Source organism: Chelonia mydas, chromosome 3, assembly GCF_015237465.2.
Source record: "Chelonia mydas isolate rCheMyd1 chromosome 3, rCheMyd1.pri.v2, whole genome shotgun sequence".
Classification (NCBI taxonomy): domain Eukaryota; kingdom Metazoa; phylum Chordata; order Testudines; family Cheloniidae; genus Chelonia; species Chelonia mydas.
This window is the reverse complement of record NC_057851.1, coordinates 102014333-102028485: the sequence shown is the minus strand read 5'-3', so window position 1 is coordinate 102028485 and position 14153 is coordinate 102014333. Positions and strand designations below refer to the sequence as shown.

At 41.2% G+C, this 14153-nt stretch overlaps 1 protein-coding gene across 1 annotated transcript; it reads left to right on the top strand.

The window, feature by feature from the left end:
• The first annotated feature begins 925 nt into the window (after positions 1–925).
• On the top strand, positions 926–14153 carry LOC102941393 (p53 apoptosis effector related to PMP-22). The gene is made up of 3 exons (XM_027820532.3): positions 926–1394; positions 10511–10654; positions 11576–14153. Exons 1-3 carry the CDS (start codon positions 1184–1186, stop codon positions 11773–11775), a joined length of 555 nt encoding a protein of 184 aa, XP_027676333.2. The 5' UTR covers positions 926–1183; the 3' UTR covers positions 11776–14153.

The following is a 14153-nucleotide window of genomic DNA, read 5'->3' as shown; positions in this document are numbered from 1 at the left end:
TTAATTAATGTCAGTCAATATACAGGCACCTGGCATAATGCTGACTGTAATAGCAGGTAAGCTATAGTTAAAACAAGCAGATTTCCTTGTTAATAATTTCTCACTTCCATTCTAAAGACAGTTTTTGCCCCTAATTTGCATTTTTGCTATCTCAAAATTGGGTGAGAAGTCACACATTTTAATTCAATAACAACACGTTTTAAGCCTTCAATACATTAGATGCTTAACATATTAATAATATCAATTTTTGGTAGCTCTTAATGCTATCAATTTTTGGTAACTGACTTGTTTTCAGTGCTCAGACTCTGGGTGTAAGCAACATTATCAAGAATGAGGGAAGGGAGAAAAGCGTGGGAGATAAAATGAGGATCTTAGTTTTAGCCATATTTAGTTGCAACTGCCAACAGGACATCCACAAGGAGATGTTAAAGATACAGCCTGATATGTGGGGACTGAAGGAGATCTGTTAGACTTAAGTAACCAGCTACAAGCTACAACATAACATGAATAATGAATGGTGAAGAGTTAAAGTCATCAGCTCATGAACAACTTACAGGTTGGAAACTAATACTTCAAACTAACTTGGGAAATAATTATGAATAATGACGATGTTAGAAGAAATGCAGGATCAGTTTGTGGCTGATTCACGGACCAAAAAATGGGCTGATTTTATACTAAATATTTTTTACATCAAACAGTTTGATCAGCACCACTAGAAAATACTTTTTGTAGTACCTTTCAGTGAGATTTTAAACACTGCATCTCTTATGAAATCTCACTTTCTCACAGCCTAGGACAGCCCTGAATCTTCTCATACTGCAAAAAGGACTTGTGAAAACTCGTGAGGTGCACTTTACGCTGGGCAGTGCCTGCTAGGAAAGGGTTAAGTGCCTAGACTAGGGAGTGTAATTGGAACCATGGTTTGTTTAGCAGCCAGGGGAAAGGAACAGAGCAGCAAGGGAGTTGAGCCCAGCCCGGCAGCTCCTCTCTGGCTCAACAGGTTATTGCTGCTGTTAGTCACTGGAATCTAGGTGGGGCTCTCTCCTCCCTTACTGCCTTTCTGCTGATTAAAAAGCAGCTCTCGCTCTCTCACACACACACTCTCTTAAAACACCCCGCCCTGCAGAATCCAGAAAGAGCTTGTGCATCCATTCTCTGCTGAAGGCCCTGACTGCTGCATGAGATGGCGATATGTACCCTTGCCTGCTGGAGATGCAGGTGGCTCCTGCCCCTTCTCCTGGGCTTAGCTATCATCTTGGGCATCATTGCATTGTCCGGCCGGGGCTGGCTGGAATCGGAGTCAGCGCCGTACCAGCACCAAGCGTCGTTATGGGAGAGCTGCACCCGGGTGGCCCCTTCCCTCAGCTGGGTATGCCAGTCCCTCATGGATTACTGTAAGTGTTTGCAATGGGGTGTCAGAGTCCAGGCCACATGCCTGAGCTCACCCTACTCCAACCACCCCAGTTATCCCTGCCAATATTTGACAGCTGTAAATTGGTGCCTTCTTTATTAGCAAAATAACTGCCTCTACCAACGGCCATTAGCAAAACAACCCCTTTCCTCACTTAGGAAGGGTCCAGTTGTTCCCCCTGTGTGGCTGGTTAATGGGGGGTTCAGGACAAGTTGGCGTTTGCAGGACTAGCATTAACAGCATTTCCTAGTTAATAGTTACACAGAAAACCAGGCCTTATCTGCCTCTGGTTGCTTTTGAACAGGCTTCCCTGTCAGTCCAACATTAAGCAACTGGATGAGGGACTCACAATGGAAGTAAATGAAAAAGAATAGCAGATGGAGTCTTTTAAAATCCAGTGAACAGATCTGGCTCTTTGCATGTCTTCTCTCCTTTATTGCTGGCTCTCCACCAGCACTATTTGTGACCTACATGAGGCTCCTTGAAGTCGCCAACCTCTTTGCCCTCTGATGAGTGTGTTGATAAATGCTGGCCATTGTTAGCACAGCACACAAGCCCAGCCTCTGGAGTGCCATACCTGGACAACATCTTAACTACCCTCCTCATAATACTCTGGAGGGAGTGAGGGAAACAGGAGTCCAACCGTTCTGGACTAAGGAAATTCTGCTGTTTTGGTGCCTCTCAACCTGTGATTTCAAATAGAGTGAAATGTGTTTTGAGTATGGAAAGAAAATGGTATTTAGTTGATACACATACATATATTATAGAGAAGGAAGTCACTATATGAAGCAGCTGAAAAATCTGAAACTAAATCAGGGGGATAATGTGTATATATTTTCGAAGTGGCTAAAAATGTTAGTAAATTATGTTCAGTTCAGCTGCCTCCTCTTAATACTCTCACCACATATTCTCAGGGTATGGTCTTTGCTGCCAAAGTACTTGCTGATTACATTTGTTGTTTTATAAAACGAAACATTTAGGGTCAAATACAGAGACACACCTTCAGAACTTCATTGAAATGCACTGGACTGGGGAAGCTTGGGAGGATAAGAAAAGGAAAATGGAATATATTTTTTCTCCCTAAAAGGCAGAGGCTGTTCTTTGTACATATTGGTTCTTTTACAGCCTTCTTAGTGGGGGAGGAACAGATACAGTGATTGTATCAAGATGATAAACATCCAAAATGATCTGGAAACTCAGAAACCTTGGATTATACTGGATTTAAAATGGGTATTAGGAGTGTGGAAACAGAGGATAAACCATTTGGGATACTGTATGTGTTGTGTGGATGGAAGCATTAATGTTTGTTAGTAGTTTTCCATTATGGCACTTGCCTGCAAGCAAAATGCTGAACTCATTGTGAGAGCAACAGCATAATTTTTTACCCTGATGATGTCTGTAGGTTTTACTCTTATGTGAGAGGAATTTGGCTGCCCTCAGAAAGTAACTCCATGTTCCCAGACCCTTCCTACAAAGGGAAGAAAGGCTAAAAAAAACAGGTGACAGGTTTCAGAGTGGTAGCCGTGTTAGTCTATATCAGCAAAAAAACCCGAGGAGTACTTGTGGCACCTTAGAGACTAACAAATTTATTTGGGCATGAGCTTTCGTGGGCTAAAACCCACTTCATCAGAAGCTTAGGCCCAAATAAATTTGTTAGTCTCTAAGGTGCCACAAGCACTCCTTGTTTTTTTTTTTTTTTGCTAACACAGCAGGGTTACTGCACTTAGGTTTCTCTCAATACATGCTGTAGATTTAGTACTATATGACGGTTTCATACTTCACCCCAGAAAACCAGGAGCTTTGGGAAAGGGCCACATTCTGCTGTTTTGCTAAAGAACTGTTGTTCCTATGGCTGTTATAAATGAAGAATAGCCTTAATTACTGACAGGTTATTTTAACCAACTCAGCTTTGTCCCTTGAATAATCTTGATGAGGTTAATGTTGTACTGTCAAAATTATTCTGTTCAAATAGTATCTACATCTAGGCAAAGAACATAACATATCAGACCATGGTTTGATTTGCTTAACATACCAATATGGAACATGTTATTTTATTTTTTAAAAATGCTCAGAATTTTAACTCAAAATAGGCATGCACAGGGCTGCCGCAGTTAAAACAATTAATTTATTAATCTAGACGCATAACTCTTTGTAATATCTAATTACTCCACCCTATTCTGTTCCCCTCCCAGTGATAAGAAAAGAAAGCTTCAAGGTGGATCCCCTCACTAATTTAAAGCTACACTGGTATCAGCTTCTTAATCAAGCATCTGCATGTCCGTTGCATGTTGATTAGGGGAGATGAAACTGAACCATGCCCTCTAGTTGGGGCGAAAAAAATCTTCATGTTGGAATGGTTCCTAAATTGAACTGCTTCTTAATACATGTCTGAAACCTGGGGTTCTGGTGTCCCACAACAGACAAAGGGTGGAAAGACAAAAAGAAGAGCGGGGGTCAGCTTGTAGCTGGAAAGAGGGTTTGTTTTAATTGAGAACTGTTCTGATTTGAGGCCAGAAAGCTCCTGAGTGCCAGCATGTGCATGTTACCAATATACTACATGCAAAAGCTGGCCCATTGCACTGCATTTTGAATTGAGGTTATGTAGCCCAGAATGCTGCTGGATTAACAATCCTCCTTTTGTGTCTAGTCTGTGCTGGTCAGATATACTGTATTTGATGTATTACTGGTAAGGGCTTGTTTGCAAAGCAATTGTTTTTCTGCCTTTGTACCTTAAAAAGACACTTGTAGGTTTAGACCAAATATTTGTGGATGGGAATGTCCTCTTGATTCTAGATAAACGTTTTTATTTTTTTAAGGTTCTTAGCTTCACAGTTATTTTAGATTTGAATTACCATCCTCTAACAGAAAGTATATATGGTCAAGTACCTAACAGGGTACTTAATGCCCTGCTGGTTATGTTTTAATAATCCATTGGCATTTTTGAAATTCACAATAATTGATTTGAAAAAGTACATACAATACATGGAAACATTAATTTGGATCTTTACCAGGAAAAAAAAAAAAGGCTAGAATCTTATGAGCATGAGCCAGGCTCCGTGAGTTATTTGTTAAGTCCATCTGGGGATGTGTAGCAGTAACAGTGTAGCTGGGAGACTGAGTGGACTTTGATTCAGCAGGCTCTCAGCCAAGTTTGTTGATAGATTTATCAGGCAGCTCAGATGAGTTAGGTAGGAATGTTAAAGATATATTACACTCTCTTGACCTTACCCCTCTGTGCGTATTTCTATCAGCTTTGTGATACAAGAGTTGCTTTGGGGGAAGTTGAATGTAGTTTGCAGTGTGTGCTCAGCAAAGGTCAATGACAGTAAAAGAGACACTATCAAGGTTGCTGTGTCCAACCCACCCAAATCAAGTATTATAGCTTTACCTAAACTAGGAAGCATTATATAAGATTCCTGCCAGGTACCAGACTAAGCATCCCAGTGGAGATGAGTATTGCCAGACCAGTTAACTACCTGCTTTTCAGCATGTTCAACTACAGTACAATGGTTATACAGACTCTGGAAGCTGCCAGCATTTTGTCTACAGTAGGACCCCCCACCCAGTGTCAACCTGTTGTTGTACTAGTGGGCATTGTTTTGTACAATTTCCAGATGTAGCCATGGCTTATTCAAAACTCGCACCAATAAAATAAAGGGTGCAATTAACAATCTTAGCTCCTCCAAAACAATCTCTAAATCCTGCATTTCTTGCACTCTGATGTGGACATATCCACCTTATTCTGTCATTATGTGTGCAAGAAAATCCCCTTTACCATGGACTCCTGCTCAGGATGAACCAGAAGAGAGCTTAGACTTCCTTATTTGGTCAACAAGATCACATTTCATACCTGCTGCTCTGTTGCTGAACCAAACAACCTGCAGCCATTTATGATAACAGAAAATAAATATAAGATCACTATCAGCAGTTCCCAGTCTTCAGCCATTAGAACGGCAATTATTCACAACCTCACCAACTGATCATTGCAATGAAACTTATAAAATCAGAAGTTATAGATGGAAAAGTCCTGATACTTTAAATGATCTAGTCCATGTACCTGCTGCTGTAGGATTGCTCTCTACAGAATGTTCTCCTAGGGTTTTGGTTCAATCTAATTTTAAATGCCCTACGCAATAGAGTTTTCACCACTTCCCTTGGGAACACATTTCACTGTCAAAAAGATTTCCTGACATTCAGGCTAATTTCTCTTCCTTTTTAAACTTCGTCCCATTTCTGGTAATGCCACCCTAAATAACTCCTTTCCCTCCTTGGTGCTTGCAGTCCTCTAATATCTGTAGACTTATGTTCTTCTCTAAATAATCACTTAGCTAAGATGTGGGTATATAGGTCTAACTCTTTTAATCTTTCCTAGTAATTATATCCTTTCAGCCCTGAATCATTTTAGTTGCTCTTCTGTGAACTCTGAAATATATTTCTGGTAATGAGATGTCCAGAATTAAAGGCAGTATTTCAGGTGAAGCTGGTGCAGAGTACATAAAAAAAGACTATTACTTCACTGCTGCATGATCTGATGCTTCTATATATGCAGCCCAAAATTGCATTGGTGGTTTTGCGACCATATCATAAGTACCTATTTGCCAGTGCTGAATCAGAAACTCTCTGGCTAAAAAGGGATTGAATACATCAATTTCTCCAGAACTGAAGCATTAACAAATAAACACCTCTCACTTATGATTGCAAAACTAGCCTTACAAATGTGAACCAAATGGAAACTGGTGCAGTGTTTTCTCCGTCTCTGTCAGGAGGCATAGAGCTTCAAGTTGCCCAAGCAAAAACAGCGTGAAAATGATGAGGCAATGGCTAACCCCAGAGAAAGGCTGTCGAGCAACTGAGATAGACAAAGGACCCCACAAACAGAGGCTGGGCGCTGGGGATCAGCTGAGGCCCACTCAACAGTCAGAAAGCTCTGGGATGGAAAGAGAGCAAAAATCTGTCATTTCTTTTAGCACACTCATGGACAGGGGGAGTCTTTCACGTTTGTCAGACAGCTGAGAGGCAGAAGCTGATCAGAAAGAAGGACCTCCATCTAGAGTCCAGGGATAATACTCTAAAGGAATCCTAGCACTCTCCCTCAGATCTGGAAGTCTCGTGTGTGTGTGTGTGTGTGTGTGTGTGCGTGTGTGTGTGTGTAAAAGTGGTATTCACCAGGTGCTTTGTGGTGAACCTTCCTACCCCAATCTTTATATTGACCCTTAACACAGGTGTCCGGTACATTTTTCAAGCCCTATACTCCTTGGTATTGTCAAATGCTCTCATTTAGGGCATATCTATATTGGGGTTTTCTTGCATTTCTTTTGCCAAACATTTCCCACTGTTGCTTCCACCAGTGTTAGGAACAGTAGCAATGTTAGTGTAAACAGGGCTGTAGGACTCACTGTTTCAAGCATGATGTTGTCTAATCCTGCTCAGAGCAGGTCCACAAGATGCAATGGCAAAAAACACCAACAGCTATCTTCAGTCCTATCTATACTAATATGCCAACTCTTGCTGCCACTCGTGGTGCTGAAATGGTGGAAGCAATAATAGAAAATTTTTGGCCAAATTAGACAAGGCCACAGTATCATTTGTAAATTTCATGACCATGACCATTTTACTCCCTCTTTATTTATGAAGACCAGGGCTGTCCTTAGGATTTATGGGGCCCTACGCAGTATTATTAAACTGGTGCCCCTATGCTCCACTGAAGGTGGTCCCCAGCTGGCACCGCTGACCCCAGTGTGTCGAGGGGGCTCAGCCAGGGCTGGCTCCAGGCACCAGCTTTCCAAGCAGGTGCTTGGGGCGGCATTTAGAATGGGGCGGCCGTCCGTGTCCCGCGGCGGCAATTCGGTGGCCGCTCGGCTGCTCTTCCCGCTGCGGCGACAATTCGGCGACGACTACTTGGGGCTGCAAAATTGGTAGAGCTGCCCCTGGGCACAGCCACCACCCCTGCCCGCGGTCCCCCAGAACCCCCGCCATTGCTGACACACACCGAGCTTCCTATGCAGCAGACGCTGTGGCAGTGGCTCAAGGCAGGCTTCGCGCTGTCACATGGGGGCTGCATCTTGCCAGAGCCTAGGGCCCTCCTGCAGCCCCTCGCCCCTCCTGGCTCACCACGAGCATTTTGACAGTAAGTACCAAGCAGTAATAACAACAATAATAATACAAGTGTGTGCGTATGCATGACAGAGTGTGTGTGTGTGTGAGAGCCCGCGAGAAAGCCAGTGTGTGTGTAGGATTGTGTGTTGGGGGACTGTGTGACAGAGTATGAGACTGTGTGTGTGTGACAATCTGTATTGGGGGACTGTGACTCGTGAGAAGCAGAGTGTATGTGGGTGTGAGAGCCAGTCTGTGTGTGAGAGAGACAGTGTGTGTGAGTGTTAGGGAAGTGTGAGCTCACTGTCACTTTAAGCCGTCCCCCCCCCAACCCCCCGCTGACTCACGGGGAAGTTTCGCTCCTCCTGTCCTGGCCCCGGCCCGGCCCCCCGCCGGAGACCCTCTGGCAGGCAGGGTCCAGGGAGGGACCTGAGCTGGGCCGCCGCACCGCCAGTGACCGGCCGCACTGCCCTGGGCTCCCCCTAAGGACAGCCCTGATGAAGACATTAAATAAAACTGGACTTGACACTAATCTTTGCAGTTTCGTCACTAGACATCTCCCAAAGCTAAATACATTGTTAGTTTATTATTACCAGAGCTGAGCAAATAATTCACAGCAAATGGATTCCAGGCGGAGCTTTCACAGCAGGCAGTTATACAAAAACTTCTTTTTACTTGTAAAGTGAGTGTATCTGATAAGGAGATCCCTGAGACTCAATAAATGTGAGACCCCTACAATGCCATTTTTTTACAGAGTCAACTGTTCAGAGTCCATCCAAATTATAAGGTGTTTGAGTCCTTGGAATGTTTGTACTTGATATTCCAAACTCCCCTTGCTCAGGGAGTGTACAGATCTGGATTTCTGCTGAACTTTTATAATTAACAGTTTTGTGAATTATTCCGTATGACAAATCCCAATAAATAGTTTAAATAGATGGTTTAATCCAGGAAGCATTTTTTCTTGAGCTGATGCCATGCTATGTTTAAGCATATTTAGACAGTAATGATCAGCAAATGAATCCTTTGGCTGTGGCAGCTTTGAACAATGGCCAGTACCAGCATTGGGAGTGTCAGTGAATGACATCCGGTATGAAAGAATTAGTACAGGTTTCAGACCAAAAATTCCAACCAAGCCGTTCCCGTCCTCCATTCCTAACCCTGCATCAGTTCCACGTGGGAGGGAAGGGATAGGATATACTAGGGGTGGTTGGGGAGGAATGCAAACTGCTGATAGTGATGTTATACTTATTCATTTGCACAAACTCCCTTCTTTCGTCGGCAGCAATGTGGGTCCAGTTTGCAGGGCTGCTGTGGAGCTTCTCCACATTCTTTCTAGGCCTGGCTGACTGTCTTCAGGACTGGGCCATGCCCCTGTGGAACCCTCATGTGTATTCTGCTATGCCCCTTAGTCCTATACGAGACAGGTTCAGGATTTGGGCCTACATGATTTCTTTGTTTTAATCCCCTGTGTAAATGCAGGCAACCAGTCTTTAGAGTAGGTGGAGGGTGATGCATGATTAGTGTCTACCTATAAAATTAAAACTCTTGAATTAGTACCTTTGGTCTCTTCAAAGTCAAAATAGTCAACTACTTGGCCTCGTGGTTAAGAAATGGCTTGTTGTTTGCATGATGCTTGCCTATGCTTGTGTCTACTGTTTGGAAAGAGAATGGGATTTGAATCTTCAGAAGCCAGCATTTATTTTAAAAAGGAAACTGTAGGTTGCTTTTCAGGAAGGGATGTTATTTTTCTGGTGCCCGGACATTGATGCCCATTGTTGCCATGAAGGGATTTCTTTCTTAGCAGTGGCAAATGGAGGAGAACATTCTGGAATAAGGTTACGGGAATAAGGTTACTTTCTGAATGTCTTTTTGGTCCTCTTCTTCTGCCTCTGAGTGACTTGAAGTTATACTTGAGACATATCCTGGTCCCATGAACCTGTCCACTTTGAATGTATCCTCTTATCCCATATGGTATTATCAAAATAATTAAAATTGGGAAGTTTGGGTAACTCCACCAGTCATTGGACTGCTCGCTTTCCTTCTCCCTACACATCTAAGCTGGTTCCAAGTCCTTTTGGTGCTGAGTCTACATTATCTTTAAGAGCCACCTATTCCCTTCTATTTCTACTGGTACAAACCATGTCCAAATCTTTGTAATCTCTCCCCTTAACTATTCCAAATCTACCCCATTCTGTTCTCCATTCTGTTCTGTTCTCACTTCACGCTCCAGTTCATGCAGAATAAAGCTGCCAAAATCCAATTCCTTGAATGTGACTTATTCCACTCCCTTTATGACTACCCATAACTTTCTGCATTGGTTGCCTTCACATCTCTCATTTCCTCTATGTGGGCATAGGCTCCCTTATCTTGTATACCAATCACCCTTTCCTTAGTCAGATCTCACATTAATCCTAACTTCTTCTGCTAAGCCTTCCAGTGCTAGTCCTCCATTACAGCATTACTCATTTCTTCATCAATTAAAAAAGTAACTACAAATTCATGATGTCAAACAGCTTCTATCTCTTGGTCCCAGCAGAAAACTGCATTGCCCAGGTTGATATCCCTTCATTTGTCTGATTTTTGTCCTCCCCACATCCTTCCTGTCTGTTTGCTCATGGACCATGAATGGAATTTTCAGAAGTGGGCTAACTCTCCTCCCACTAACTTCAGTGAGAGCTTTACCATTGCTTTCAATGGGAGCAGAGCTAGGCCAATGCTGAGTGCTCTTGAAAATCCCAACCTTTGTCTTTTTTCTTGTGCTTGTAAAGCATTGTGCATACTTATGGCACCATATAAATAGTGATAATAAAGAATTACTCTCTGCTCAGACCTCTATGGTTCCCTAAAAGCCACACTTACATTTCTGATACTAAGTCAAAGCAATATTGTATGCTTATAAGGGACAGAATCTCCACAATCATAGAATTAAAGCAAACAAAAGACCTACAGGTGACACCTACTTCCATGTACTGTTTTATATAACATGTTTCCCCCTTTCCTTTCAAGCCTGGGGAAGAGCAGCAGCTGCCACCTACCTCGTTGGCTTCATGATCCTAGTCATCTGTTTCGCCCTAGCAGTCATTGCATTCTCCGTTGACATCCTTCGTTTCAACTTTGTGCGAGGAATCGGTGGCTTGCTCTTTGTCGCTGGTAAGACTGATGATTGCTTCTTAAACTGATGTTTGTTCTAACTCTGATACCTGCTAGCTGGAGTAAAGCCTCCTTCTCTCTCCTCCTAAAAATATCCACCCCACACATATTTCTAATTGGGTTCATGATTCATTTTTATGAATGAGAAAAGCTTGTTTTACTTTTGAAGTGATACTTGGTTTGCATCCTCAGAGATTAGGCATGTTGTAATGATCATTACAATGTCCGAGGGTGCAAATCAAGTTTCACTTCAAAATTAAAACAGGATGTGGGTGTTGTGACATGATGGGGGAGACATAAAGCGAGCAGGTAAACTAGAATGCTTTGCTCTGAACTCTTTCTGATAGTTCTGTGGCAGTAACTAAACAGTGAAACAACAATCCCAGCAGCAATGTCTCTAACACACAAGTATGTTTTGCCCTGGAAACTGCTATGCAAATACTAAAGTAAAGGACTTTTAACTACAACATTTGATTCTTTTAGTCCAGATTGTTCCACCTCTGCATCTATGCTTGGTTAAAGAAATTTGCATTCCTCTTATTAAGCATCATTGCCATTGTGTTAGTTTGAATTCTTCTCAAGCATAGGGTTAAGGACCCAATTCTTTAGTCACTTTGCACCCAAAACATCCTTTTGAAGTCAGTGAGAGATCTGTGTGTAGAATGGTTCCAGAATGAGGCCCTGATCCTGCCATAAGATCTCTGTGGGCAGACCCTCATACCTGCGCTGAGTCCCACTGAAGTCAATGGACCTCTGCAAGAATGCAAGGGTACACCTGCACTGATCTGATTGTAGGATTGCAGCTAAGTCCTTAAATATCTGAGAGGGGAGTGCACCTACCTGCCAATAAAGTCAGAGTAGGAAATGTGATGAGATTAATTGTCACTCATTTTCAATTTGTTTATTTTTACCTTCCTTTAGCAATATTCCAGATCATATGCCTGGTCATCTATCCAGTGAAGTTCACAGAAGACATCGAAATGAGGGGAGCTAATATGTTCAGCTGGGCATACGGCTTTGGTTGGGCCAGCACTATTATTCTAATAGGCTGTGCTTTCTTCTTCTGCTGTCTCCCCAACTGGGAGGATGAGGTGCTGGGTAACATAAAGCCAGCATATTAGTATTCTTCCCCAGAGAGGAGTTGAAAAGCACATTGTATACAATGAAAGAATAAATTAAAATATAAACACACTAAAAATTACAGCACAGGAACTTTGAAAATTGGATGTTACAGACTGAAAAGAAAATCTTATTTTTCCAGAAAGTTTTGAACTTGTGCTGATGCTGAGTTAGCAGAAAGGCTTGGCAACCTGAAGCAAATATTTTAGAAATTGTAGGTAAAAGATCAGAAGGTTTGTATTTTCATATTCATATCCGATATGGATTGATTTGGGTTAGTCAATCTGTTGCCTCTCTCTACATGCAAAAGTTCCTACTAATTAAGTCACTCTCTTCCACACATTTGTTTAGACATCCATATAAAGAATTTAGTACTTAAAGTACAGAGGGAGAGAAACAGAAGTGCATTCTGATTTTAACCAGAAACACTGCAGAGCCCTTTTATTCCCTTCCTGGTATTTTTGTTTTTATGTTTTATATGCAAATTTGTCAGTAGTGAAATAGAATTAAAAAAAAATCTTTCAAAGAAGGTTTTTTTTCTTTCAACATAATTAGTCCCAAAAAAGAATTTTTGCTTTGCAAGTTCATTGCAATCTGAAGTCTCCTAAGCATTTCTTCTCCCCTCCATATTATTGGACTGATATCCAATACTAAGTAGTAGAAATTGAAGCTAGAGAAATTAGAAACTTAAAACAAAATATTTTTCCACTGACTGTAGCAGTTAGATGGCATGTTCCCCAAAAGCATACAGTGAATATCTGTGTGTACAATATTAATGGTGTGTGCTGGTGTAACATTTATTAGCATTCGTTTGTGAAGACTGCAGTACTCATATGTGATGAAACCATAAGTGAATAACACAAATTGTTCCAAGAGTACCAATAAAACCTTCAGACCATCAAACACCATCATGTATTTTTATGCTGCATTTTAGAGATAATAGTTTAGAAAATATTTTAGAGTTGTATTTTGTTTTTAAATAGGTACTATTTTTCACATCCCTTCACCTTTAAAACCAGGTTGCCTTAGCTATCAGACAGGCTTTGGAGGAAAATTTTAAAATACAGTTTTCAAAAGTGATTTAAAATAGATTTTCTGTATTTCAGAGTATAGCAAATTTAAGGTCTCATATGGTGTGAACCACCAGGGATACAAATGCACAGGTCTCTGTGTGAGTGTGCATATATTTACACACATTTCACTGGATAATCTGAAATCCCAGCTGAGTGGGATAACAAATGTGATTCTAGACTTGAAAGAAATACCTAAGAGATGTAGACGTATTTGGAAGTAGGGACTTACCACCTTTAATATCTCAACACCAATGACATCAGGCCTCTAAACTGTGGATCCCTCACTGATGCAGCAAATGTAATTTTCGATCTGTACTTTTTACTTTATCTTCGTTTGAGGAGAAAGAAGGAAACTTTTTTGTGGCAGGTTATTTTTTTTTAAGTGGTGCCTATTTGAAGCTGCTCAGAGGTTGCAAATCCTGAAAGTAGCTCTGGCACAGCTATATGACTGGGTAGGGTACAGATGAAGTGGTGAAAAGTGAAAAGCAAATGCACGTGGTCACATCCTTCCATTGTTTGTCAAGTGGTCTGGGGTTTATATCACATGGCTGCAGAAATAAAACAAGTTATTCCAAGTTATCATGACACCATACTGTAGATGGTGTGTGTGTGCACACATGTATTTACACATAATGTAGAAAACACATACAAAAATATAACCTATAAGACATAACCAGAACACAGTAGAACTAAAATACATAAAAACTAAGTTTACTCAATGCCCAATCTATTTTGTATTATATTGTAGTTTTGTAATACACCTTTTGCTTTTGGTGAAAATGTATAATTGTACATGTTATAATCTCAGTCATGGCTAGCCAATCAACTAAATTTATGATTCTTGCTGGGAAGGGGCAAATTTTCCTCTATTTCTGTACAGTACAACTGCTGGTGCGGTTTGCCTTACAAATTAATCTGTACCATTAATATGATAATATATAGTTCTACATAGAGCACAAAAGACAACAAGGAATAGTGATGTTGTCTCGCAAATACCTTGCACAGCTAAAGATCTGAAGCAAAACAAGACCTGAAGGTGGATGTACACACTTGGAGAGAGGTTGAGTAGAAGTGTGTTGCTCAGAATTACTGAAGTGTTTTGTATGTTTTTGTAATCATTGTCATACTTGACAAAAAAAGAAAGTTAAATATAAACGAAGTTGAGTTCCAGAAGTATTTTGAAAGGAAACAAAAGCAAAATGTTATGGCTTGTTATGTTCATCACTTCAGCTGTTCAGGAATAAGCAATTGCAAATATTTTAATAATAAACTACTTTCAATAAATGATGGCAATATATTTTGATAAT

Excerpts from the sequence above, each read along its gene's own strand:
- LOC102941393 (XM_027820532.3), top strand. The coding sequence starts at position 1,184 with ATGGCGATATGTACCCTTGCCTGCTGGAGATGCAGGTGGCTCCTGCCC. Across the intron at positions 1,395-10,510 it reads CCAGTCCCTCATGGATTACT|CCTGGGGAAGAGCAGCAGCT; the intron begins GTAAGTGTTTGC and ends TTTCCTTTCAAG. Across the intron at positions 10,655-11,575 it reads TGGCTTGCTCTTTGTCGCTG|CAATATTCCAGATCATATGC; the intron begins GTAAGACTGATG and ends ACCTTCCTTTAG.